This window comes from Schistocerca serialis, chromosome 3 (assembly GCF_023864345.2).
Source record: "Schistocerca serialis cubense isolate TAMUIC-IGC-003099 chromosome 3, iqSchSeri2.2, whole genome shotgun sequence".
In the NCBI taxonomy this organism is placed as follows: domain Eukaryota; kingdom Metazoa; phylum Arthropoda; class Insecta; order Orthoptera; family Acrididae; genus Schistocerca; species Schistocerca serialis.
The window spans coordinates 1,031,334,826-1,031,360,389 of record NC_064640.1 but is presented as its reverse complement, the minus strand read 5'-3'; the positions used below and the strand labels follow the sequence as shown (position 1 = coordinate 1,031,360,389).

The window sequence follows — 25,564 nt, the reverse complement described above, 5'->3', positions numbered from 1 at the left end:
CAAACAAGACAAAATAAATATTATAGAATTTGAATCCAGAACAATTGCCCACACGAGAAACTTCCAAGTAGATGGCCGTGGTGTAGCAAAGCAGCTTAAATCTCTGAATTAAGGCAAGTCTTCCAATCTAGATTGTATACCAATTATGTTTCTTTCAGCGTATGGTGACACACTAGCTACATACTTAGCACTCATACCAAACCATTCACTCACTGAAAGATCTGTAACTAAAAACTGTAAAGTTTCACTTGTCACACCAATACTCAAGAAAGGAAATAGATGTAATCTGCTGAATTGCAGACCAATATCACAAACATCAATTTGCAGCAGGATTTTAGAACATATGAGGTCTGATCAAAAAATTACAGAAAATCCGTAATTTCCGTAATGTTGGAGGAAAATGCAGTTGACATCCCTGCACACGCCTGTGTTTAATGTATAACTGCTAGAAGTTTCATAGTTGTATGTCTGTTAGTTGTTCAGTGCTGTATTGAATAGAATGTTGTGTCACACAGTTTGTGAATTCTGAAATGGCAGATTTAGATGAACAATGCGTCTGCATTAAATTTTGCATGAAACTCATGAAAATCTTCACAGAGACACACCAAATGATGCAGAAAGCCTACAGCGATGAGTGCTTAAGTTGTACTTGTTGCTAAGAATGGTTCTCACAGTTTAAAAATGACCATAAGGAAGTTAAAGCTGACCCTCATTCAGGACCCCCACTGACATCTACTGACGATGCTCATGTCAGGAACATCAATGAACTTGTGGTGTGCCAACTGAAGACTGACTGAGAGATTACAGAAGAATATAACATTTCAGTTGGATCATGTCTTGAAATCCTGACACAGCATCTACATCTACATCCATACTCCGCAAGCCACCTGACGGTATGTGACGGAGGGTACCTTGAGTACCTCTATCGGTTCTCCCTTCTATTCCAGTCTCGTATTGTTCGTGGAAAGAAGTATTGTCGGTATGCTTCTGTGTGGGCTCTAATCTCTCTAATTTTATCCTCATGGTCTCTTCGCAAGATATACGTAGGAGGGAGCAATATACTGCTTGACTCTTCGGTGAACGTATGTTCTCGAAACTTCAACAAAAGCCTGTACAGAGCTACTGAGCGTCTCTCCTGCAGAGTCTTCCACTGGAGTTTATCTATCACCTCCGTAACGCTTTCACGATTACTAAATGATCCTGTAACAAAGCGCGCTGCTCTCCGTTGGATCTTCTCTATCTCTTCTATCAACCCTATCTGGTACGTATCTCACACTGCTGAGCAGTATTCAAGCAGCAGGCGAACAAGTGTACTGTAACCTACTTCCTTTGTTTTCGGATTGCATTTCCTTAGGATTCTTCCAATGAATCTCAGTCTGGCATCTGCTTTACTGACGATCAACTTTATATGATCATTCCATTTTAAATCACTCCTAACGCGTACTCCCAGATAATTTATGGAATTAACTGCTTCCAGTTGCTGACCTGCTATATTTTACCTAAATGATAAGGGATCTTTCTTTCTATGTATTGGCAGCACATTACACTTGTCTACATTGAGATTCAATTGCCATTCCCTGCACCATGTGTCAATTCGCTGCAGATCCTCCTGCATTTCAGTACAATTTTCCATTGTTACAACCTCTCGATATACCACAGCATCATCCGCAAAAAGCCTCAGTGAACTTCCGATGTCATCCACAAGGTCATTTATGTATAATGTGAATAGCAACGGTCCTATGACACTCCCCTTTTTTTTTTGTTTGTGGTTTTAGGGCGCAAAACTTCTATGGTCATTAGCGCCCAGGTGACACTCCCCTGCGGCACACCTGAAATCCCTCTTACCTCGGAAGACTTCTCGCCATTGAGAATGACATGCTGCGTTCTGTTATCTAGGAACTCTTCAATCCAATCACACAATTGGTCTGATAGTCCATATGCTCTTACTTTGTTCATTAAACGACTGTGGGGAACTGTATCGAACACCTTGCGGAAGTCAAGAAACATGGCATCTACCTGGGAACCTGTTTCTATGGCCCTCTGAGTCTCGTGGATGAATAGCGCGAGCTGGGTTTCACACGGCTGCCTTTTTCGAAACCCATGCTGATTCCTGCAGAGTAGATTTCTAGTCTCCAGAGAAGTCATTATACTCGAACATAATATGTGTTCCAAAATTCTACAACTGATCGACATTAGAGATATAGGTCTATAGTTCTGCACATCTGTTCGACGTCCCTTCTTGAAAATGGGGATGACCTGTGCCCTTTTCCAATCCTTTGGAACGCTACGCTCTTCTAGAGATCTATGGTACACTGCTGCAAGAAGGGGGGCAAGTTCCTTTGCGTACTCTGTGTAAAATCGAACTGGTATCCCATCAGGTCCAGCGGCCTTTCCTCTTTTGAGTGATTTTAATTGTTTCTCTATCCCTCTGTCGTCTATTTCGATACCTACCATTTTGTCATCTGTGCGACAATCTAGAGAAGGAACTACAGTGCAGTCTTCCTCTTTGAATGCATGGTGTTACCGTCAAGTTCATCCCACAGCTCACGAGTCAAGACCAGAAAGACCTTCACCTCGCAATGTGTGAAGAGCTTTTGTATTGTGCAAATAAGAACAAGATGTTCCTCAAGAGAATCATAACTCACGATGAGACGTGGGTTGATAGTTATGATGTTGACACCACAGTTCAGTCTTCACAATGAGTCGGGAAAGGTCCTCCAAGACCAAAAAAAGCTTGTTAGGTCAGAGGAGGAGGAGGAGGAGGAGACTAGTGTTTTTTTTTTTTTTTTTTTTTTTGCGCAAGCTCAGGGGAGGGAAGGATGGGGAAGGAAATCGGCCGTGCCCTTTCAAAGGAACCATCCTGGCATTTGCCTGAAGCGATTTAGGGAAATCACAGAAAACCTAAATCAGGATGGCCGGAGACGGGACTGAACCGTCGTCCTCCCGAACGCGAGTCAAGTGTGCTAACCACAGCGCCACCTCGCTCGGTTTCTTAGGTCAGGTCAAACCTCAAAGTTATGCTGATAGTTTTCTCTGATTTTTGAAGGACTAGTTCATCATGAATTCATGCTACAGAGACAAGCTGTTAACCGATGGTACTATCGAGACATGTTGCGACGCCTGCGAGAAAACGTTAGAAGGAAACAGCCTGAAATGTGGCGAGACATTCATGGCTCTTGCATCACTATAATGCACCTACATATTCATCCCTGTTGGTGCATGACAATTGCACTAAAAATGAAATTACTGTGCTGCCTCATCCTCGGTACTCTCCACACCTGGTCCCTGCGGACTGTTTCTTTTATTTCGGAAGTTGAAAACTACAAGGGTGAGTTAGTTATTATCCGCAATTTAGTTATATTTTTGTTTATTTTGGTAGTACTGTCATTTTACGATTATGACGCATGCCTTGTTTATTTGTTATTATATCTTTGCAATTTTCAAGCTGCTAGGTTAGTTTCGTTACCGCTGCCATGCTGTTAATCATGGTTGCTCCACTGTCTATTAGCACCAAAGAAGAGCAACATTCAGTGATCCATTTTTTGTGGTCGGAAGGCATGTCAGGCGCCAAAATTCATTGAAGACTTTTGGTGCATTACAGGAACAGTGTTTTGCCACAACGGAGTGCCTACAAAAGGATTGAAAAATTCCGAAATAGTCATACAAGTGTTACACATGATGAAGGAGCCGGACGACCGTTTACTGCCACAAATTAAGAAAACATTGAGCGTTCACGTGAAATGATTCTCTTAGGCAGACGATTAACTATTGATGAAGTGGTACATTGTCTGCAAGTCAGTCACGGTTCTGCCTACGAAATTATCCACAACAGATGAAACATGGATCCATCATTACGAGCCGGAGAGTAAACAGCGGAGTATGGAATGGAAAAATCCGAATTTGCCGTGCAAGAAAAATTTCATGACCCAATTGTCTGCAGGAAAACTGATGCTTACAGTTTTCTGGGACACACAAGGTCCAGTATTGGAACATTATGGGGAAAGGGACACAACAATAAACAGCGTGCGTCACAGTGAGATGCTAAAGCCTGCAATTCCAAGCAAACACCAAGGTTTGCTGTCAAAAGGTGGTGTGTTGTTGCACTACAATGCCCATCTGCATATTGCTGCCCACACTGCTGAAACACTGCAGAAACTTAAATTTGAAGTACTGGATCATCCTCCATATAGTCCCGATCTTTCCCCTTCTGACTATCACCAGTTTGGTCCACTCAAGCATGAATTAAGGGGCTGTCGATTTGCCTCGGACAAAGCGGCGAAAGAAGTGGTGCATTCCTGGCTCACAGCTCAACCGGGAACCTTCTTTTATGAGGGCATCAGGAAGCTTGTACAACAATGGACCAATTGCATTGAAATGCAAGGAGATTTATGTCAAAAATGATGTACTTGTAAGTTTCCTATTTGATTACAATAAAATTTTATAACTACTTTGCAGATAATAATTGACTTACCCTCGTACATTGAAAGGATGAAGATTCGCACCGACAGATGAGATAAAAGAAAATTGACACATGGTGCTTCACGCGATCCAGCAAAAGGCATACCAAGACTTATTTCAGAAGTGGAAACGGTGTTGAGAGCAGTGTATCAATTGTGGAGGAGACTATTTTGGAGACAATGCATAATAAGTAAAAGGTAATCGTAGAAAATTTTATGGACAATGTTTCGGAATGTTTTGAACAGACCTCGTGTACTGTGTTCAAACATTCTGAATTACCTTGAAGAAATGACTTATTAACACACAGCCAGCACAAATTCAGAAAATACTGCTCTTGTGAAACACAACCAGCTCTGTTCCTCACAAGAGACTTGTAATCAAATTGTATGCCTATGGAGTATCATCTTGGCTTGCAACAGCATTCATGATCTGTCAGAAATGTCACACTTTGTAATAATTGATGGAAAGTCATTGAATAAAACAGAAGTGGTATCTGGCATTTCCTAAGGGAGTGTTATAGGCCCTCTGCTATTCCTAAACTATATAAATGATTTAGGACCCAATCTGAGCAGCCCTCTTAAGATTGTTTGTAGATGATGCTGTCATTTACCATCTAGTAAAGTCATTAGACAATCAAAACCAATTGTAAAATAACTTAAGACTCAATGGCTGCCTGGTTTGAAAAGTGGCAATTGACTCTAAACATGGAAAAGTATGAATGAAGTCATACACATGAGTATGAAAAGGAATTCGTTAAATTTCAGTTACATCATAAATCACGGAAATCTACAGACTGTCAATTCAGCTGAATACCTAGGAATTACAATTACAAACAACTTAAATTGAAATGACCACACAGATAATGTTGCGGTGAAGGCAAATCGAAGACTGTATTTTACTGGCAGACCACTTACAAGACACAAGTCTATATACGAAGACAGCAACTTGTTCTCGAAAGAACAGTTACTGTTGATGACCGTGCAGCTTTTCCCTGGAATAAACGATGACTAACTGACAACCTCAGCTGCCGACAGGTGTTATTGATATACCTCGATGTGGATAGCTGAAAATGTGTGCCCCGACCGGGACTCGAACCCGGGATCTTCTGCTTACATGGCAGACGCTCTATCCATCTGAGCCACCGAGGACACAGACGAATAGCGCGACTGCAGGGACTTATCCCTTGCACGCCCCCCCGTGAGACTCTCATTCCCAACTGTCCACAATTCTACATATGTATTGTACCTTATAGACGTTTGCCCAAACACTCATTACTCGCGCATGCTTTGGCGATTCCTGTAAGAGTTTGGGCAACCTGTGCGCATTTGCACAGACAAAGGTCAATGGCTGGGTAGCCTTTAACTATATATACGAAGACAGCAACTTGTTCTCAAAAGAACAGTTACTGTTGATGACCGTAAACGATGACTAACTGACAACCTCAGCTGCCGACAGGTGGTGTTGATATACCTCGATGTGGACAGCTGAAAATGTGTGCCCCGACTGGGATTCGAACCCGGGATCTCCTGCTTACATGGCAGACGCTCTATCCATCTGAGCCACCGAGGACACATCGAGGTATATCAACAACACCTGTCGGCAGCTGAGGTTGTCAGTTAGTCATCGTTTATTCCAGGGAAAAGCTGCACGGTCATCAACAGTAACTGTTCTTTCGAGAACAAGTTGCTGTCTTCGTATATATAGTTAAAGGCTACCCAGCCATTGACCTTCGTCTGTGCGAATGCGCACAGGTTGCCCAAACTCTTACAGGAATCGCCAAAGCGTGCACGAGTAATGAGTGGTTGGGCAAATGTCTATAAGGTACAATACATATGTAGAATTGTGGACAGTTGGGAATGTGAGTCTCATGGGGGGCGTGCAAGGGATAAGTCCCTGCAGTCGCGCTATTCGTCTGCGTCCTCAGTGGCTCAGATGGATAGAGCATCGGCCATGTAAGCAGGAGATCCCGGGTTTGAGTCCTGGTCGGGGCACACATTTTCAGCTGTCCACATCGAGGTATATCAACAACACCTGTCGGCAGCTGAGGTTGTCAGTTAGTCATCGTTTACAACAAGTCTACTGACGAGAATGCCATCATTATGATTGTCTGTCCTCTGCTGGAGTATTACTTTGTTTTTGGGATCCATACCAGATAGGATTGCTGGAGGACAAGAAAAAGGTCCAAAGAAGGGCAGCAGGAGGGGGTCGTAACCATTAAAACAAAGGAGTTATTCATTGTGGCAAGATTTTTTCAATGAATCATATCACCAACTTTCTCCTCTGAATGTGAAAATATTTTATTGACACCAACCAATATACGAAGAAATTATCATCATCATGAAATAAGAGAAATCAGAGCTCACATGGAAAGACTTACATTTTAACTTTTCCCATGCACTCACTGTTCAAGAGTAGAAAAGTAAGAAATAGTTCGAAGGTGGTTTGATGAACATTCTGACAGCCACTTAAGTGTGAACTGTGGAGTAGTTACGTAGATGTAGACAGGGACCAACCAAATAAGCTTGTGTAACTGTTAAGGCACTGAGCTCGTATTCAGGGGGTTAGGGTTCACACTGACCAGCTATCATGATTTGGGATTTCCATGGTCTTTCTAGATCACTTCAGGCAAATGCAAGGATGGTTCCTTCATGAAGGGCATGGCCGACAATACTTCCTATCATTATAGAGCATACTCAGCTATTGTGTTGATCTGTATTTTGGGCTACTGATTTTTATTGTATTACTGTGACAAATCCTATATAATTTTGAGATGAATCCATGATGAAATAAACAAACAAATGAATGAAGGTAATGGAGGATATTTTTAAAATTCTAACTCAGTTTTACATAGCAAGCTACCTGTTGACTTTATTCAAGCTATCCACAAATACAAAATCACATAAACATAAATTAAGCAATAATTAGCTTCGAAGTTCAGAAATGGCCATTTTAAGTAGAACAATGACCTTTCTTTGAGGAGTTATATTAACATCTAACACTATGAACTCTTACAATATCATACAGTATTCTATATCTACATCTACACTATGGAAACCACCGTGAGGTGTATGGCAGAGGGTATGTCACATTGTACCAGTTTTTAGGGTTTCTACCTGATATGTTCACATATGGAGTGTGGGAAGAATGATTGAATGTCTCTGTGCATGCAGTAATTATTCTAATCTCATCCTCAAGATCCCTGTGTGAGTGATATATAGGGGGTTGTATATCCCTAGAGTAATAATTTAAAGCCGGTTCCTGAAACTTGGTTACTAAATTTTCTCAGGATAGTTTACATCTATCTTCAAGAGTCTGCCATTTCAGTTCCTTCTGTAACTCTGTGACACTCTCCCATGGATTAAATACAACTGTGAACGATCGTGCTGCCCTTCTCTGTATATGTGCAGTATCCAACCCTATCTGGTACAGGTCCCACACACTTGAGCAATATTCTAGCATGGGTTGCACAAGTGGTTTGTAAGCAGCACTAAACAGTCCTCCAAAGTAGTACGTTCAGTCAACGATTTAACATGTGGTGGTTAGTGTTTAACGTCCCGTCGACAACGAGGTCATTAGAGACGGAGCGCAAGCTCGGGTTAGGGAAGGATTGGGAAGGAAATCGGCCGTGCCCTTTCAAAGGAACTATCCCGGCATTTGCCTGAAATGATTTAGGGAAAGCACGGAAAACCTAAATCAGGATGGCCGGAGACGGGATTGAACCATTGTCCTCCCGAATGCGAGTCCAGTGTGCTAACCACTGCGCCACCTCGCTCGGTAACGATTTAACAATTGCAAATTTCAGGGAAAGCCTACAGCAGTTAGACTGGGATGAGGTGTACCGTGAACCTGATGCAAATTTAAAATATAATTTATTTCGTGACACTTTTGTAAATGCATCTGAAAACTGCTTCCCCAAGAAAATAGTTAAATATACTCGTAAGAAACCATGTAACAAACCATGGCTTACTAAGGGTATAAAAATATCTTGTAACCGGAAGCAAGAAAGAGTAGTTACCCAGAAACTATCAAACATTATAAAAACTACTGTGCTATATTAAGAAAAGTTATTAAAAAATCCAGAGGTACGTGTATCATGTCTAAAATCAGCAACTCTGACAATAAAATTAAAACAATTTGGAATATTATTAAAAGAGAAACAGGTCAACCAAGAGCACAGGAAGACAGTATTACCATAAAATTGAATGAAAACTTTACGAACAAAAAGTCAGAAGTTGAAAATCTTTTTAATAATCATTTTCTAAATGTTGTGGATAGTAGGATCCAGGTGTTCATTAGAAGATGCTAGGCTGTTAATGGAAGAGGCCATACCTATGCAATTTGATACAATTGAAATCTCACCCACTTCTCCCTCTGAAATCAGGAAAATAATAAACTTGCTTAAAAGCAAAAACTCACATGGAATTTATGGCATTTCCAGCAAAATAATAAAAGCTTGTTCTCAACAGATAAGTAAGATTCTCAGCCATCTGTGTAATAGCTCTCTGGAACAGGGCATTTTTCCTGATAGACTGAAATATGCTGTTGTTATACCTTTGCATAAAAAAGTGGATAGATCTGATGTCAACAATTACCGTCCAATCTCCCTTCTAACAGCTTTATCCAAAATTTTTTAGAAAGTAATGTATTCAAGAGTAGCTTCACATATCTGTAAAAATGAAGTACTAACAAAATGTCAGTTTGGTTTCCAGAAAGGTTTTTCAACAGAAAATGCCATATATGCTTTCACCAATCAAATTTTGAATGATCTGAATAACCGAACACCACCCATTGGGATTTTTTGTGATCTCTCAAAGGCTTTTGATTCTGTAAATCATGAAATTCTGCTAGACAAGCTCAAGTATTGTGGCATGAGTGGGACAGTGCACAAATGGTTTAATTCGTACCTAACTGGAAGAGTGCAGAAAAGTTGATATAAGCAGTTCTCATAATATGCAAAGATCAGCACATTCCTCAAACTGGGGAACTATCGAGAATGGGGTTCCACAAGGGTCAGTCTTGGGTCCTTTGTTGTTCTTAATATATATTAATGACTTGCCATTCTGTATTCATGAAGAGGCAAAGTTAGTTCTCTTTGCTGATGATACAAGTATAGTAATCACACCTGACAAACAAGAATTAACTGATGAAATTGTCAATAATATCTTTCAGAAAATTACTAAGTGGTTCCTTGTAAACGGACTCTCACTGAATTTTGATAAGACACAGTACATACAGTTCCGTACAGTAAATGGTATGATGCCATTAATAAATATAGACCTTAATCAGAAGCATATAGCTAAGGCAGAATATTCAAAATTTTTAGGTGTGTCCATTGATGAGAGATTAAATTGAAAGAAACACATTGATGATCTGCTGAAACGTTTGAATTCAGCTACTTATGCAATAAGGGTCATCGCAAATTTTGGTGATAAACATCTTAGTAAATTAGCTTACTATGCCTATATTCACTCATTGCTTGCATATGGCATCATATTTTGGGGTAATTCATGACTGAGGAATAAAGTATTTATTGCACAGAAGTGTGTAATCAGAATAATAGCTGGAGTCCACCCAAGATCATCCTGCAGACATTTATTTAAGGATCTAGGGACATTCACAGTAGCTTCTCAGTATATATACTCTCTTATGAAATTTGTTATTAACAAACCAAACCCAATTCAAAAGTAATAGCAGTGTGCATAACTACAATACTAGGAGAAAGGATGATCTTCACTATTCAAGATTAAATCTAGCTTTGGCACAGAAAGGGGTGAATTATACTGCCACTAAAGTCTTTGGTCACTTACCAAATAGTATCAAAAGTCTGACAGATAACCAACAAGTATTTAAGAAGAAATTAAAAGAATTTCTGAATGACAACTCCTTCTACTCCATAGAGGAATTTTTACAAATAAATTAAGGAAAAAAATTGTTATATTAACTTAATTATGTTGTTAAATTAACTTAATTATGTCATGTACTGGAAAATTTGACTCGTTCCATATCATTACGAAATATCGTATTCATGATCCATGGAACTGGTATAAATCTAATCTAATCAATCTCTTTTGTAGACTCATTGCACTTTCCCAGTAGTCTACCAATCACGAAAACTACCACCTGCTTTACCCATGACTGAACCTATGTGATCATTCCATTTCATATCCCTACATAATGTTACACCCTGGTATTTGTATGAGTTGGCCAATTCCAACAGCGACTCACTGATATTATAGTCATAGGATACTACATTTTTTCGTTTTGTGAAGTCCAAAATTTTACATTTCCGAACATTTACAGCAAGTTGCCAGTCTCTGCACCGTGTTGAAATCTTATCAATATCTGACTGAATATTTATGCAGATTCTCTCATATAGTACTTCACTATAGATAACTGCATCATCTGCAAAAAGCCTGATTTTACAATTAATATTGTCTACAAGGGCATTAATATACAACATGAACAGCAAGTGACCAACACACTTCCCTGGGGCACACTTAAATTTACTTCTACATCTGACAATGACTCTCCATCCAAGATTACATGCTGTCTCCTCCCTACCAAAAAGTCCTCAATCCAGTCACAAATTTTGGTTGATACCCCATACGACCATACTTTTGACAATAAGCATAGGTGTGACATTGAGTCAAATGCTTTCTGTAAATCAAGAAACACTGCACCTACCATGTTGTCTTGATCCAAATGCTTTCAGTATATCATGTGAGAATAATGCAAATTAGGTTTCACACAATCAGTCTTTTCGAAAACCATGCTTGTTAGCATTGAGAAGGTCATTCTGATCAAGAAACTCATTATGTTAGAGCTCAGAATATGTTCTAAGATTCTACAACAAATTGATGTCAAGGATACTGGATGGTAGTTTTGTGGATCACTTCTACTATCCTTCTTGTAGACGGGCGTGATCTGAGACTTTTTCCAAGAACTGCAAATGGGTTTTCGTTCTGAGGTATGTATGATAGATTATAGTGAGAAGAGGAGCTAACTTAGCCACAAATTCTGTATAGAATTTGACAGGGATTCCATTGGGGCCTGGAGCTTTGTTCAGTTTTAATAACTTCAGCTGTTTGTCAACACCACTGACACTAATACTTATTTCATTCATCTTTCCAGTTGTCTGAGGATTAAATTCAGGCAATTCTCTGGGGTTTTTCTTCATAAAGAAACATTTTAAAACAGAGTAAAGCATTTCAGCTTTTGCTTTGCTACTTTCAATTTCAGTTCCTGTCTCATTCACGAGGGACAGTACACTGACTTTGGTGCCACTAACAGCCTTTACATATGACCAGAATTTCTTTGGGTTTTGTGAAATGTCATCTGACAATATTCTATTACGGTAGTCACTGATGGCATCATGCATTGCTCTCTTGACAGCCAAATGTGTTTCATTCAGCATCTCTCTGCCTGTAGCCCTACACTTTGTTTTCACCTATTATGCAGTAATCTCTCTCTCTCTTTTGTAGTTTCTTTACAGTGGCTGTATACCATGGAGTTACCCTCACAGTATGAACTGTTCTCATGGATACATATCTATCCAGTGTGTGGTCAACTATTCTTTTAAACCTGAGCCAGAGTTCCTCTACATGCTCCTAGCCTGTGCTGAAAGTTTCAAGTTCCTCATTGAGATATGACATTACTGATTTTTTTATCTAGTTTGCTGAGCATACACACTGTATGTTCAGAAGTATCTGGACACCCCCAAAAACATACGTTTTTCATATTAGGTGCATTGTGCTGCGAGGTACTCCATATCAGCAACCTCAGTAGTCATTACACATTGTGAGAGAGCAGAAAGGGGTGCTCTGCAGAACTCATGGACTTCGAATGTGCTCAGGTGATTGGGTGTCACTTGTGTCATATGTCTGTATGCGAGATTTCCACACTCCTAAACATCCCTAGGTCCACTGTTTCCGATGGGAAATGTTAAGGGACACTTACAGCACAAAAGCGTACACGCCGACCTTGTCTGTTGACTGACAGAGACAGCCAACAGTTGACGAGTGTCATAATGTGTAATGGGCAGACATCTATCCCGGCTATCACACAGGAATTCCAAACTGCATCAGGTTGGTTGGTTGGGTTAAAGATTAAAGGGACCAAACTACAAAGGTCATCGGTCCCTTGTTTCATAAAAACACAGAGCACAGGGGAACTATCCACCAGTCAAGCGAAGCACTAAAAGAAAAACTCCAGGGGAAGAAAAGCCCCATGGTCCATTGTAAGACAACATGGAAAACAGAGCACAGCAACAAAAACAACATAGAGAACAAAGGCAGAAGGAATTAAAACTGCACAGCAGAGAACTGTGGCTGGCTGATCACGAAAATAATAGGATGAGCCAGCCACTCTGCAACACGTTAAAACCTCCAGCCTAAAAGTTTAGGGCGGAGTCGAATCACAACACAAAACTAAGTAAAAGAGAGAGCTCAAAAGAGGGTGATGTTAAAAAAAAAAAAAAATTTAAATGGACCTATAAAAGCCGCTTGCGCGAATAAAACTTAAAACCCGATCTGCCATAGAGACATTGTCACCTAAGAGAGATGATAAAGCACCCTGGAGATTAAAAGTTCGCCTGAGGGCGGTTAAAAGAGGACAGTCCAACAATATATGGGCCACCGTCATAAGCGCACCACAGCGACAATGAGGGGGGTCCTCTCGACGCAGCAGATGACCATGCGTCAGCCAAGAGTGACCAATGCGGAGCCTACAGAGAACCACAGAGTCCCTCCGAGAGGCCCGCATGGAGGAACCCCACACAGTCGTGGCCTCCTTTACACGCCGCAGCTTGTTGGGTACAGACAGGGTGCGCCATTCGTCGGCCCACATCCCAAAGACCCGACGGCGTAACACCGATCGGAGATCAGTTGCCGGGAGGCCGATCTCCAACGGCAGTTTGCGGGTGGCTTCTTTAGCTAACTTGTCGGCGTGTTCGTTGCCCGCTATCCCAACGTGTCCCGGGGTCCATATGAACACCACTGAACGGCCACGTTGTGCAAGAGCATGAACGGACTCCTGGATGGCAACAACAATGGGATGGCGTGGGTAGCACTGGTCAAGAGCCTGGAGACTACTGAGAGAGTCACTGCAAATGACAAAAGACTCGCCAGTGCTGGTACGAACACGCTAACTGCATCAGGATCCACTGCAAGTACTATGACAGTTAGGCGAAAGGTGAGAAAACTTGGATTTCATGGTCGAGCGGCTGCTCATAAGCCACATGTCACACCAGTAAAAGCCAAACAATGCCTCGCTTGGTGTAAGGAGTGTAAAAATTGGACGATTGAACAGTGGAAAAAGTCGAATGGAATGATGAATCACAGTACACACTGTGGCAGTGCGACGGCTGGGTGTGCGTATGGCGAATGCCTGTTGAATGTCATCTGCCAGTGTGTGTAGGGCCAACAGTAAAATTGGGAGGTGGTGGTGTTATAGCGTGGTCGTGTTTTTCATGGAGGGGGCTTGCACCCCTTGTTGTTTTGTGTGGCATTAACACAGCACAGGCTTACATTGATGTTTAAGCACCTTCTTGCTTCCCACTATTGAAGAGCAATTTGGGAATGGCGATTGGTATCTTTCAACATGATCGAGCACCTGTTCATAATGCACGGCCTGTGGTGGAGAGGTTACACGACAATAACATCCCTGAAACGGACTGGCCTGCACGGAGTCCTGACCTGAATCCTATAGAATACCTTTAGGATGTTTTGGAACGCCGACTTCGTGCCAGGCCTCACCGACCGACATCGCTACCTCTCCTCAGTGCAGCACTCTGTGAAAAATGGGCTGATAATCCACAAGAAATCTTCCAGCACCTGACTGAACGTATACCTGCAAGAGTGGAAGCTGTAATCAAGGCTAAGGGTTAGCCAACACCACACTGAATTCAGCATTACCGATGGAGGGCACCATGAACTTTTAAGTCATTTTCTGCCAGGTGATACTTTGGATCATATAGTGTATATCTTTCTGCTTGCTTTGGTTCTCCTTTGTATTTTGGTGATCACTGTTGCCACAACCACATCATGGTTACTAATACCAGTTTCAACGTGGACATCACATAGAGGTACGTCTACTTGTTGCCATTAGACCCAATACATTTCCATCACGAATAGGGTTCCTAGCTTTCTGTTCTAGGTAGTTTTCAGAGAAGGCATTTAGTAAAGTCCCACAGGATGTCTTATCACACCCACCATTAACAAATCTGTAATTTTCCCAATTAACTTTTAAATGATTAAAATCTCCACTGATGATTATAGTATGACTGGGGAACTCACATACAAGTGAACTGAGGTTTCCTCTGAAGTTTTTGGTTCCATAAGGAGATGAGTCTGAAGAGTGACAGAAGGATCCAAATATCATTTTATGCCCACCCCTGACACTGAGTGTTGCCCACAGAATCACATGCAGCTTCAATTTCTATCTCAGTGAATTTGAGTTTTTAGTCTACTGCGACCAACACCACCCCCATTTCACATTTGCCTATCCTTTTGATATACACTTAAATTTTCACAAAAAATCTTTCTGCTATAGAGCAAAACTCATCCATAGCTGTATAAAATCACCGATGACATAACAAAAGAGAATTTTCTCAAACAGGGGAAAAATAATGATGAGAAACGAAGAGTAAGGTCGTGGAGTTAATGTATGATGAGATAGATTCATATTCTAGAAAAATGTTCATTATAAGCTGTTGATAATCAATAGGTAAAGGTTGAGAGTAAAATTTGAAAGGAATAAGTGAATGCACACACATTAAATTTTAATAGGCTACCAAGACTAATGTATAAATTAATATAGTGACTGAGTAACATAACATATAAAAATGACTTTGTCAATAAATTATATACTTACTCACGTCGTTTGAGTTCAGTTTTTGCTTTTGCTGGCAAATGGCGCCCATCAAATACAAGAATTGGCTTTATATTATGTGATAACAACATGTTTACAAGCTTCATACAATAAGTCACATACCTGGAATTAAAAGGACAGACAGAAAGAAATGAGATGGCTACCACAAACAAGCTCCTTATCACAGCAGATGTCTATTTTAATATTTCATTTTCTTACTCACAAGTGCAAAATGAACACACACTAATTTTTTTTTTAAAGAATGGCATTATTTGTGTCAAGGCTATATATTTTCTGAGAACAGTTTTTATTCAAACCACGTGACATGGATTTGACAAATCTGGGACCGAGTTTCTAAGCACAGGTCATACAATTCCCATAAATTACAGGACAACAATTTGTGAAGGTGTAGCTGGTGACAAATAGTGTCCCACATGTATCACATCGAATTCAGATCAGGCACATTTGGTGGACTAGACATCATGTGAGTCATCATGATGCTCCTCAAATCACTGTAGTAAGATTCTGGCCTTCTGACATGTACAGTCACCCTGCTGGAAGAAGCCAGCACCATCTGGGAAGACATCAAGCATGAATGGATGTAGGTTGTCCACAATAATGTTCACATAGTCTGCAGCTGTCATGATGCCTTCAATTATGATCACAAGTGCCATGATTATAATTCAGAAGAAGAAAGGTGAACATCCTCCACAATATAATACTGCTCCACCAGCCTGGGTCTGTGTTTTGAGCAGCCATTCACTTAAATGATGGCATATCCAAATATGACCACTGACTTGGGGTAGCAAGAAATGTGATTTTTCTGACCAGGTGAAACATTTTTGTTGATCCATAGTTCCATATGAAACAAAATATAAGAAAAAAAAAACATTTGGAGAAAGGATAAGCAGCTTTATGAATATCAAGAGCTGAGACAGCAAGCCAGTATTAAACAAGGAAGGTAAGATTGGTTCGTTTAAAGAGGGGGAAGAGAAAAGACGGTAAGGCTGAAAGGTGTAAGGAACACATAGAAGAGTCACACGGAAACAAACTTGAATGTATGAATGAAAGGGAAGTAGCTGAAATGAGATGGGCAATATGATACTGCGGGAAGATTTTGAAAGAGCTCAGAGAGACTTACGTTGAAGGAGGTCACTGGAGCAGACTGCATACTCTCAGAATCATAGAGATTTTTGAGAGAACCAGCCATTGCAAAATTTATCTATTTACAATGTAAAATGTACAAGACAGGCAAAATATCCTCAGACTTCGTCTGTTACTCGTTGGCTAATGGTTAGCACCACTGCCTCTAGATTGTGTGGTCCCTGGTTTGATTCCTGGTAACGTTGCAGACTTTTTTTGCTCAGGAACTGTGCGTGTGTGTGTGTTGTCCTAATCATTTCATCTCATATTCATCACAAACACATGCAAGTCACCATACTGGCGTCAAATAGAGCTGAAACAGGCAGCGGAACAATATCCGATGGAGTCTCCCAGCCAATTATGTCATACAATCATTTCACTTTTCCCCTCAAACTCCAAGAAGAGTGCCATGATTATAATTCAGAAGAAGAAAGGCATTGACAGGTGTGAATGCTACAGAACCACCAGTATAATAAGTCCTGGTTGCAAAATACTGACAAAGAGTTTTTACAACAGAATGGATGCAGTGGGTAGAAGTTGGCCCAGGGGAAGATCATTTTCAGAAAAGTGTAGAAACATGTGAGACAACAGTGTCCACACTACTTATCTTAGAAGAAAATTTGAAGAAAGGCAAGCCTATGCTCACAATGTTCGTAGATTTACAGAAGGCTTTTGACAATGCAGAATGGAACAACACTATAAAATTTTGAAGCTGGCAAGGATAAAACATAGAGAGTGAAAGGTTATGAATGACTTACGTGGAAACCAGAATGGAGTCATAAGAGTCGAAGTACATGAAAGGCAGGTGCGTGAAGATTAGAATTGTATGGTTTGCATGAAAATTAATTCACAATGTGACCATGACATAAGGGTGTTGTGGTGTGTGACGTCATTACGATGCCAAGTTTATGAGTTGGTTGTGTTTGTTGATGTCGATTTGTTGTGTTTTTTGTGTATTTATTGTGTATCGAATGTATTTTAATTTAAGTAGGAATGTTTGACTTTTGAATTTTTGAGGTGTTGCGGTTTTGGTTTTGTTTTTTGTAGTTGTAGGTGGTGGTTCTTCCGTATCAATAGTTATGGTTGACCTATATAGGTCATGGGAAATGACCCATTCTAATTTTCATAGTTTTATATGTAGGTATCGGTGTTTTGGTCAAGGGAAATGTCTGATCCCAATTTTGTAGTTTTTGCTGCAGATGATGATGTTTGGGTATCCGCAGCAGCAGTTTTTGCTGTAGGAGTTGGTGTTTTGGTATTGGCAGCTGCGGTTGGCCTAAAAAAAGACACACCCCGAGCCCATCACACAAACATGACGGAAAAAAAAAGAATATCTACAGGAATCAGACACTTCCCTTGACCTGGTGAAAACTAAAGTGGACTGCTTATGATGTAAATGTTAGTAGTTGATACATATATAAGTGAAATTCCATTTAGAGTGACAGGCTATCACCAGAATATCCATGAGATTCGGAATTCTTTTCTACTTCATGCATATTTATCCTGCCCAACTGCAGCAAAGGGGTTGATGATGACGATAATCCAGGTATCAATAAAGAGAGATGCAACAGACAGATTACACCGTATCTTCAAAAACCACAGGTCAAGAGAAAAATAATAGCTTTTATTATCTTGTATATGTTCACAGTCACACAATGTCATTTTACTTTGCTCTAAAACAGATATTACAAACGTCTCAGTGATCACAAATTGCCTACAGATTTTACAATGCAGGTAGTTGTTTACTGCAATGTCCAATGACACATTGGTTGTGCTTTCCCTACGTCGTCATAATACCAATATATCATTTTATTAAGTGTTTTAATGTAAGTCTAGGTACTGTGCAAGGTTTATCAATAGGAAAAATGATCAGACAGGCATGTTATGCTTACATACACTGCAGATGGTGTGCTGCGAGATGAAGAGTGTACAATTGGCAGAGTGTAAATCCAAGGGCTTACAAAACATGAGAGCGCACGATATACAAAAATATTCAAAATCATATACATTTTAACCCAACTTTTTGTCTGGTATTGAAATATGTGGTAGTGACAACAGCACATAATACGCTCAGGAATAAACCTATAATGAAGTCCAGTGGCAATCAATGCAGGTTTTATTTATGCATGAATGATAAACTATTAACCGTCAATAAATACAACGTATAACAGTGTATGCCAACAACAGTCTATTCTTGTGGATAAATTTCATCTTGGACAAAGATTGAAAGTAAGGCGTTAGATGACATGTAAAACATGTGAGAGTTTTTTTACGTGAACACAACATACTGAAATACTTACGCATCGCAGGGTTCGCCTCTTGCAAGCTTTTCTACACATGCATAAGCACCTTTATGGAGCCAGCAATAAGCGTCAATAGCGACACATTGCCCAGAAAAATGAGATATGTGGGCGGATCTGGTACACTTTTTCATGAACGGAATTAGTCCTTGTATGCCCATGGTATTCCTCAAGCACCAAAACTATACCACAAAGCTTACACATACAACACATACATAAAACGCCGACTGTCAACACGATATTTCGCGCCAAAACCATAGATCCTCATTAACCTACGATTATGGCGTCTTCGACTTTTTATAAATTCGATATATAGAGCGTGCATTACAGTGATTTGTTTTGCAAGGGGTCGGGTAACCACTGCCTAACTTGTAGTGTGCGTTGGCAAGACGCGATTTTCCCACTGTTTCGTTATTCCTGGAATAGCGTTCCCATCTTCGACCATACATATTCTATGGTCGAAGGGTTTTTTCGAAGATACTTTCCCGCACATCATTCACATTTATTTAATCTTCGTCTGCAGAAACAGCTTATTCCTGGAATAGCGTTCCCTTCTTCGATCATACATATTCTATGATCGAAGGTTTTTTTCGTAGGTATTTTCCCGCACATCATTCATATTTATTTAACCTTCATCTGCAGTAATAACTTAGCGTTACGCGTTCCATCTCTCAAAACTATTCTTTTGAAGATAATCTGAGGCTGGTCGATTCTGTAAACAAGTTCAAGAGCGTAATAGAATGGAATAGAAACTTTATTGTCACATAACATGTCATATAGAATCAGATGACTACGCCTGCTACATATTTCATTTATATCTCATAGAAAGCATCGAAATTTTTTTTATTGTCAACGCCCTTTCGTTGGACGGCACCTCACGTAACTTGTTGACTACAAATTGCGTTGTTGTTGTTCTGTGGTATTGGGAAACGAGAGATTTAATTCTTGTGTTTACTTCATTACTCCCCATGCAAAGTAATGTACCATTTTTCTTTGTAGAGACTCATACTTCTTATACTTACGTTTAATATTTTTATAAGTATGACTTCGAACATTCCACAGGCAGTCCTCTGCCTTACAGTGTCTGACAAGTTCTTAAATTTTTCTTCTTGTCCATTCCATTCCGCAAAGGAATACATGGTAAAACAACACGAAAATTACAGACAGAGTAAAGACATTTAGCATTTAGTGCTAACAGACAGGAACAAACTTCCTTTGATCCGTATGGACACAGCCGTACGATACAGGTTTTGTGTTGCCAACAGCGGCAGTCCAGTACTATAATGACGTGCACATAAGAAGGCAGGTGGGGGCAGAAGCTCAATGGCAAGGAGCAGTGTCCCATGTGATGCTCCAGGCAACAGCGTCATTCTGCTGCGTCAGCCTGTAGCATGCACAGTGGGGTGCCTGTGGAACATTTAGGGTTGATTTTCGTGTTAGTTTACGTATGGTGTGGTTACTGGAATACTACAGTTATTGGTGATATAAAGCAACAGGACAAATATGGTGTCGAGAAGCGACTGCAATGGTTTTCCGTGCATGTAAATTCTGCTAGGCAGGGTCAGAAGGAGAAACTGTGTTGCCAGTATCCATGGTAGGCAACAACTGGATAATGATTCGTGGGATAGACAGACAGACAGACAGAGAGAGAGAGAGAGAGAGAGAGAGAGAGAGAGAGAGAGATGTCACACTGGTGAAGCTGCAAAGTATACTCTGTCTCTCTCTCCACAGAATGCTTCGTACTCTCCCCTTCTTATGTGCTCCCCGCTATAGCTGTGAACACTGTTGCAGAACTTATTTCAAACTCAGTGTAAATGTGCCTTAAGCCACATTTATACTAAGCTTAAAAACATATTTCTATTCACAACATTGTTCCACCAAAGTTGGCAATATGTTGGCAGCAATGTTGGTTGTTCACATCCCTGTCTAAACTAGCGACAAACATTTCTACATATGTATTTGCATCAACTGCTATGCTGAATAGGCACCAAACACTTCACATTATCACTGTGGTTTGATGATGAAGCCTATCCCTCTTTGTCCTGGGGTTGACCCCTTGTAATACAGCAGATCGCCGTTTGATTTCTCTATGATAGCTTCCCCTGTTTTCCTTACTTCGCATAGTGCGAGAATTGCTGTACAAAACGTTATCAGATAATAGAAAAAGCGGAAGATCGCCACTTCAAAATATACCTTGCTTTGTTGATTACAGCAAATCATTCGATACCATCGAACAACCAAAAATACTTCAAGCACTAAGAAATCAAGGAATAGAAGCAAAATACATCGAACTACTAAGAAACATTTAAATCCACAGCTTCGCTAGAGTTACAACCGAAAAGACAAGCCAGCCTTTCTGCATGGAAAGAGGAGTTAGATAAGGGGATCCTATCTCCCCAAAACTGTTTACTTCCATACTGGAGGACATATTCAGGAAACTAAAATGGAATAAGAGAGATGGGATATTCCTCAACAGCAAGAGACTAACTAATTTGAGGTTCGCTGACGACGTAGTCCTCTTTGCCAAAGCTGCAAGGGAACTGCAATCAATGCTCCAGGAGCTAACTCACAAAGCAAGATGGCAGGACTCACAATGAACAAATCTAAAATGCAATTAATGACAAATAGATTAGAAACCCGAATATATCTTGAAGGAACGGAATTAATCTATGCATCACAATAAATATGCCTAGGTCAAATAATTTCCTTTAACAACAAAATGGAAAAAGAAATAAAATGAAGAGTTTCCTTAGCTTGGAAAGCTTTCTGGGCCTTATATTGCTAGACAGAACCCTGAATAGGAGGCTCAAAATGAAGCACTCGAAAGCTGCGTTTTTTCCATTGTTATTACATGGATTTCAAACATGGGCTCTAAAACCCAAAGAGATAAACACTCTACAGGTGTGCCAAATGAAAATGCAGAGGAAGATCCTTAGTATCTCTCTGAAAGACAAAATATCGAACACTTTGAAACACAACATATCAGCAACAATTGACATAGCACAACAGGCTATGAAAACCAAATGGAAATGGGACAGCCACGTGGCAATCCTGCCGGCCGGAGTGGCCGAGAAGTTCTAGGCGCTACAGTCTGGAACCGCGCGACCGCTACGGTCGCAGGTTCGAATCCTGCCTCGGGCATGGATGTGTGTGATGTCCTTAGGCTAGTTAGGTTTATGTAGTTCTGAGTTCTAGGGGACTGATGACCTCCAATGTTAAGTCCCATAGTGCTCAGAGCCATTTCAACCATTTTGTGGCGATCCTGCAAGATGACAGATAGACAGCACGAGCTACTACATGGGACCCCCATATCGGCAAGAGACTCCCAGGAAGACCAAGACGTAAATGGTTGGACTTATTCAGAAAGCAAGCAGGAAGACAGTGGACCAGCAGAGCCAGGAAAGAGTGGAAAGAACTAGAACTACAACTAAGTGATCAAGTGTAATTCAATGTCTAGTGTGCATTAAGTGTGGTACCCTCTTACGCAGACTAGCTCACCACGTAAATCTTTAAAAGCAGCTCCCCCTACTTGTAGGAGGCCTTTGCCCTCAATGGGACAACAAGGGCTATTTTCATTCATTTCATTCATTCATTCATGTACATGTAACATAGGACATGCCTTTATGCTTACAATGTAGACAATGCATACATATAATAGCTTGCACAGTAAGTGCAGATAATAGCCTACATAGTATATACATACTGTTGCATAATGTTAAATAATGACTTACATCACCAGAGTTAAAAAATACAATTTTGTGACATAACATTATCTCATTGTACATGAGTGGTTCTAATTCCAGTTTACCTTATAGTACTGATTTCTAATGCTAATTTATCTTAAAGAGTCACATAAAATTTATCACTCACAAGGTGAACTTCTGAATCACTGTCTGTTCATGCACACAGCCACACTACAGAATTCTTTTTTTAGGGTTGCAGGGAATATCTTCTCAGTTTTGGGGTTAGTAATTCTCTTGGCAATGCTGGTATTAACCTGATACCAGAGTGTAATCAGCAGATTGAGTTTCGGGTAATCTCACATTTGAGTCTATCCATTAATTTGGTATTTGCCAGTAGTTTTCAGCGGTCATTCTCTGATGCAGCATCAACAATGAGCGTTGGACCCACATTATGGACCCTTGTGTTTTTCAGATCTTCAACTTCTCGCTTGATCAGGGAGACGAATTTCTTTTTCACTTCATAGCCAGTTTCTGTGCACTTTGACTTCATGAAGAGTGGGCATTAGTTATTGCGGCCAGTCGTTCTGATACTGGTTGTTTTGGTGCAGTTACTGCCTGGACGAAGGTCTGGAGCTGTCTCTGTGGCGCTTCCATAGTCCTCGCCAACGCCTTCTCCACAGCTTCCACCTTGCATGTTAGGGTCGTCTGCACCATCTCCCAACTCAGCAGTGTGGTCCTCAGCTGTCCCTTGAAGCTCCTTATATCTGCCTCCTCTACCAGTTCACCTGGACTTCTGCAACGTCTACAGCTCTAACAAGCCTTGCCAGGATCAGCTCCACAGTTGCTAGAGCATAAGGGTCTGCATCCTGGCATGACATCCTTTTTTTAGACTGGGCCACTGGGTTGCTGCTTGGCTACCTTCGCTGATTATAGTTGGAGTGCTCCCGGCTTTAACTGTGCTGGATCCTCTACTTTGCAGAGTGCACTTGACAAATGCAGCTCTAGCGATTGCTAGAAGTCCCATGGTACTTAGCAAAAAAGGCACATCCTGTGACCAACCGAGATTGGTCAAAGCATGCACCACCCTTGGGCTAGAGAACCAATCTCATAATGGACAGCTAGAACACAGTTCCAGTAGAACTATCCTTGTGATAAGCACAGTCAGAACACAACTTTAGTCCTCACAGAGTGACACAATTGTAAATCCTACAGATGTCAAAACTAATTCACAGGTTCTGCTATTGGACAGAATGCACGTACCTGATTAGCTAACATCAATGATCCTGTTTTACGTGGAAGCTATCTGTCCCATGCACTGACCAAGGCCAGCACAGAAGACACTGCCTCCATGTAAGTGATGCACCCAGCTGAGGCCTCAGTAGCAGGACGCTGTCAGTGTGTGAGTGGTGCTCCATGAGGTTACCGAGAACAGTGTGTTAAACATGCCATCTGCATGGAAGAAGCTACCTTTGGCCAGAGCACTAGACACAACGCCATTTCAGAAGTGATGTCCCTCGCATACCAGCCAGGCTGTAGTACAGAACGTGCAATTAAGTACCTGATACAGATAGGCTTGGATTATAGACAATGTACACTGAGTCCACCATATTCTGATGCTTTCTGCTGCCAGGGGCGCTAACCTCAGCTTGGAGAAACCAGTTGCTCGATCTGAATGCTTCAGTGCTTGTATCTGTTTTGTTTCATAAGTTTCGCAACTACTGCTTCATCACCAGATATTTACATCCCACACCAATTGGAAGATAAGATATTGGACATTTTCATGTCTGGCATTTGATCAGATAACTGCTCACTGCCCACAATACAAATATTCACTCACTTTTGGCCTTGTCAGGACTTTCATGGTGTTTCCGCCAACCTGTCGCATTAATTTTATTGTCCCTTTGGCATGTCTGAAAAAGCTGACACAGCACTTCATCACAATGAATGAGTTGCTGAACTCCAGCAAATTAAAGCAGAATAGAATTATTCACTACAGATCCTGGATATAGGATATGACACAAAGGCTCATTAAACCATGATGAAGCACTGTAAAATGTCAATTGCACTGTTAAATAATGGTAAATTTTTGCATTCTTTACTCAGTGTAATGTAAATAATCCTTGTCTTTATAATATGAATAACTTAAGAGGTCCCAGTATGCTTGAAGTGACTTTTTATATGTTTGATTTTTAGTTGTCTTTTGGCTCTGGAAGCAGTTTATTGTAAAATTTTATTACCTTTGTAGGTAATATTACCGTGTACATTTCTTTTGTTTACTCATACTAAATGTAAGTTTTGTATCATTCTTGTTCCATGATAGTAATGTATTTCTGCTGATTCTGAAGCAAAGAGCATTTCCGAGCCAAATCCTAGTTCACAGCTTCCCCCCAACCAAAAAATCTCATTTCCCTATATAAAAAAACCTAAATTCTACATAAACACAATGGAAACACAAACCACAAACAAAATTGACCTATTTAAAAAGCTTAGGAAATTATAGCGAAGGAAATCTTAATTTGATTAAAAGACAAATACAAAATCTTTAAAATTTATTCAAATTCAATAACATGTACAGGTCATTCTTTATTCGATTTCTTACCTCGATAAACAAAATGTAAATTTACAATTTTATCTATTTTATCACCATTTAAAGATTTTGGTATAACACTCTGTAAGAGTAAGTTTATATTTTTCATATAATGGCAATAAAATTTTATCACCAAATACAATAGGTAAAAGTTCAACTTTTCAAGTTCTGATAAAATTTATAATTTTTCATTCATTTAACTAATTACAAATTTTCAATAAGCTTTCTGTTGTGCATCAGAAGTTAAATTCTTTTAACCAAATATAATAATGTAACCAATTGTATCATTTGCAAGATTTCCATTAAAGAGTGCGCATAGTTTCATTGTTGTTTTTTGAGTAGTTAAAACATTCATTCTTGTAGACATATTAATTACATAAAGTGGCTAATTTTGAATAAAATTGAATGGACTTACACTTAGATCATTATTTAATTCAGTTATTCTTTCGAAATCTCTAAAGGAATAAGGTTTGAAGAAGTTATTTGGTGGATCAAAATTCCATGATTCTTGTGGAAAAAGTTTATTT

The 25,564-nt window shown here is 40.2% G+C and overlaps 1 protein-coding gene and 1 non-coding gene across 3 annotated transcripts in view; both read right to left on the bottom strand.

The window, feature by feature from the left end:
* The window catches only part of LOC126471493 (exonuclease 1), a 152,923-nt gene extending 133,905 nt beyond the window's left edge, over window positions 1-19,018 (bottom strand). Inside the window, exons 1-2 of one of the 2 annotated variants that reach the window (XM_050099705.1) lie at window positions 18,768-19,018; window positions 15,328-15,447 (exon numbers count right to left, since the gene is read on the bottom strand). In XM_050099705.1, the coding sequence (XP_049955662.1) occupies window positions 15,328-15,447; window positions 18,768-18,928 (281 nt within the window). In that variant the 5' untranslated portion in view covers window positions 18,929-19,018. Of the gene's footprint in view, window positions 1-15,327; window positions 15,448-18,767 lie in introns of those variants that run through there. The other variant, XM_050099707.1, reaches the window with a different exon arrangement.
* Window positions 5,533-5,606, bottom strand: Trnat-ugu (transfer RNA threonine (anticodon UGU)). Its single transcript has one exon. It is a non-coding gene; the product is annotated as a tRNA-Thr (tRNA).
* Window positions 19,019-25,564: the final 6,546 nt, after the last annotated feature.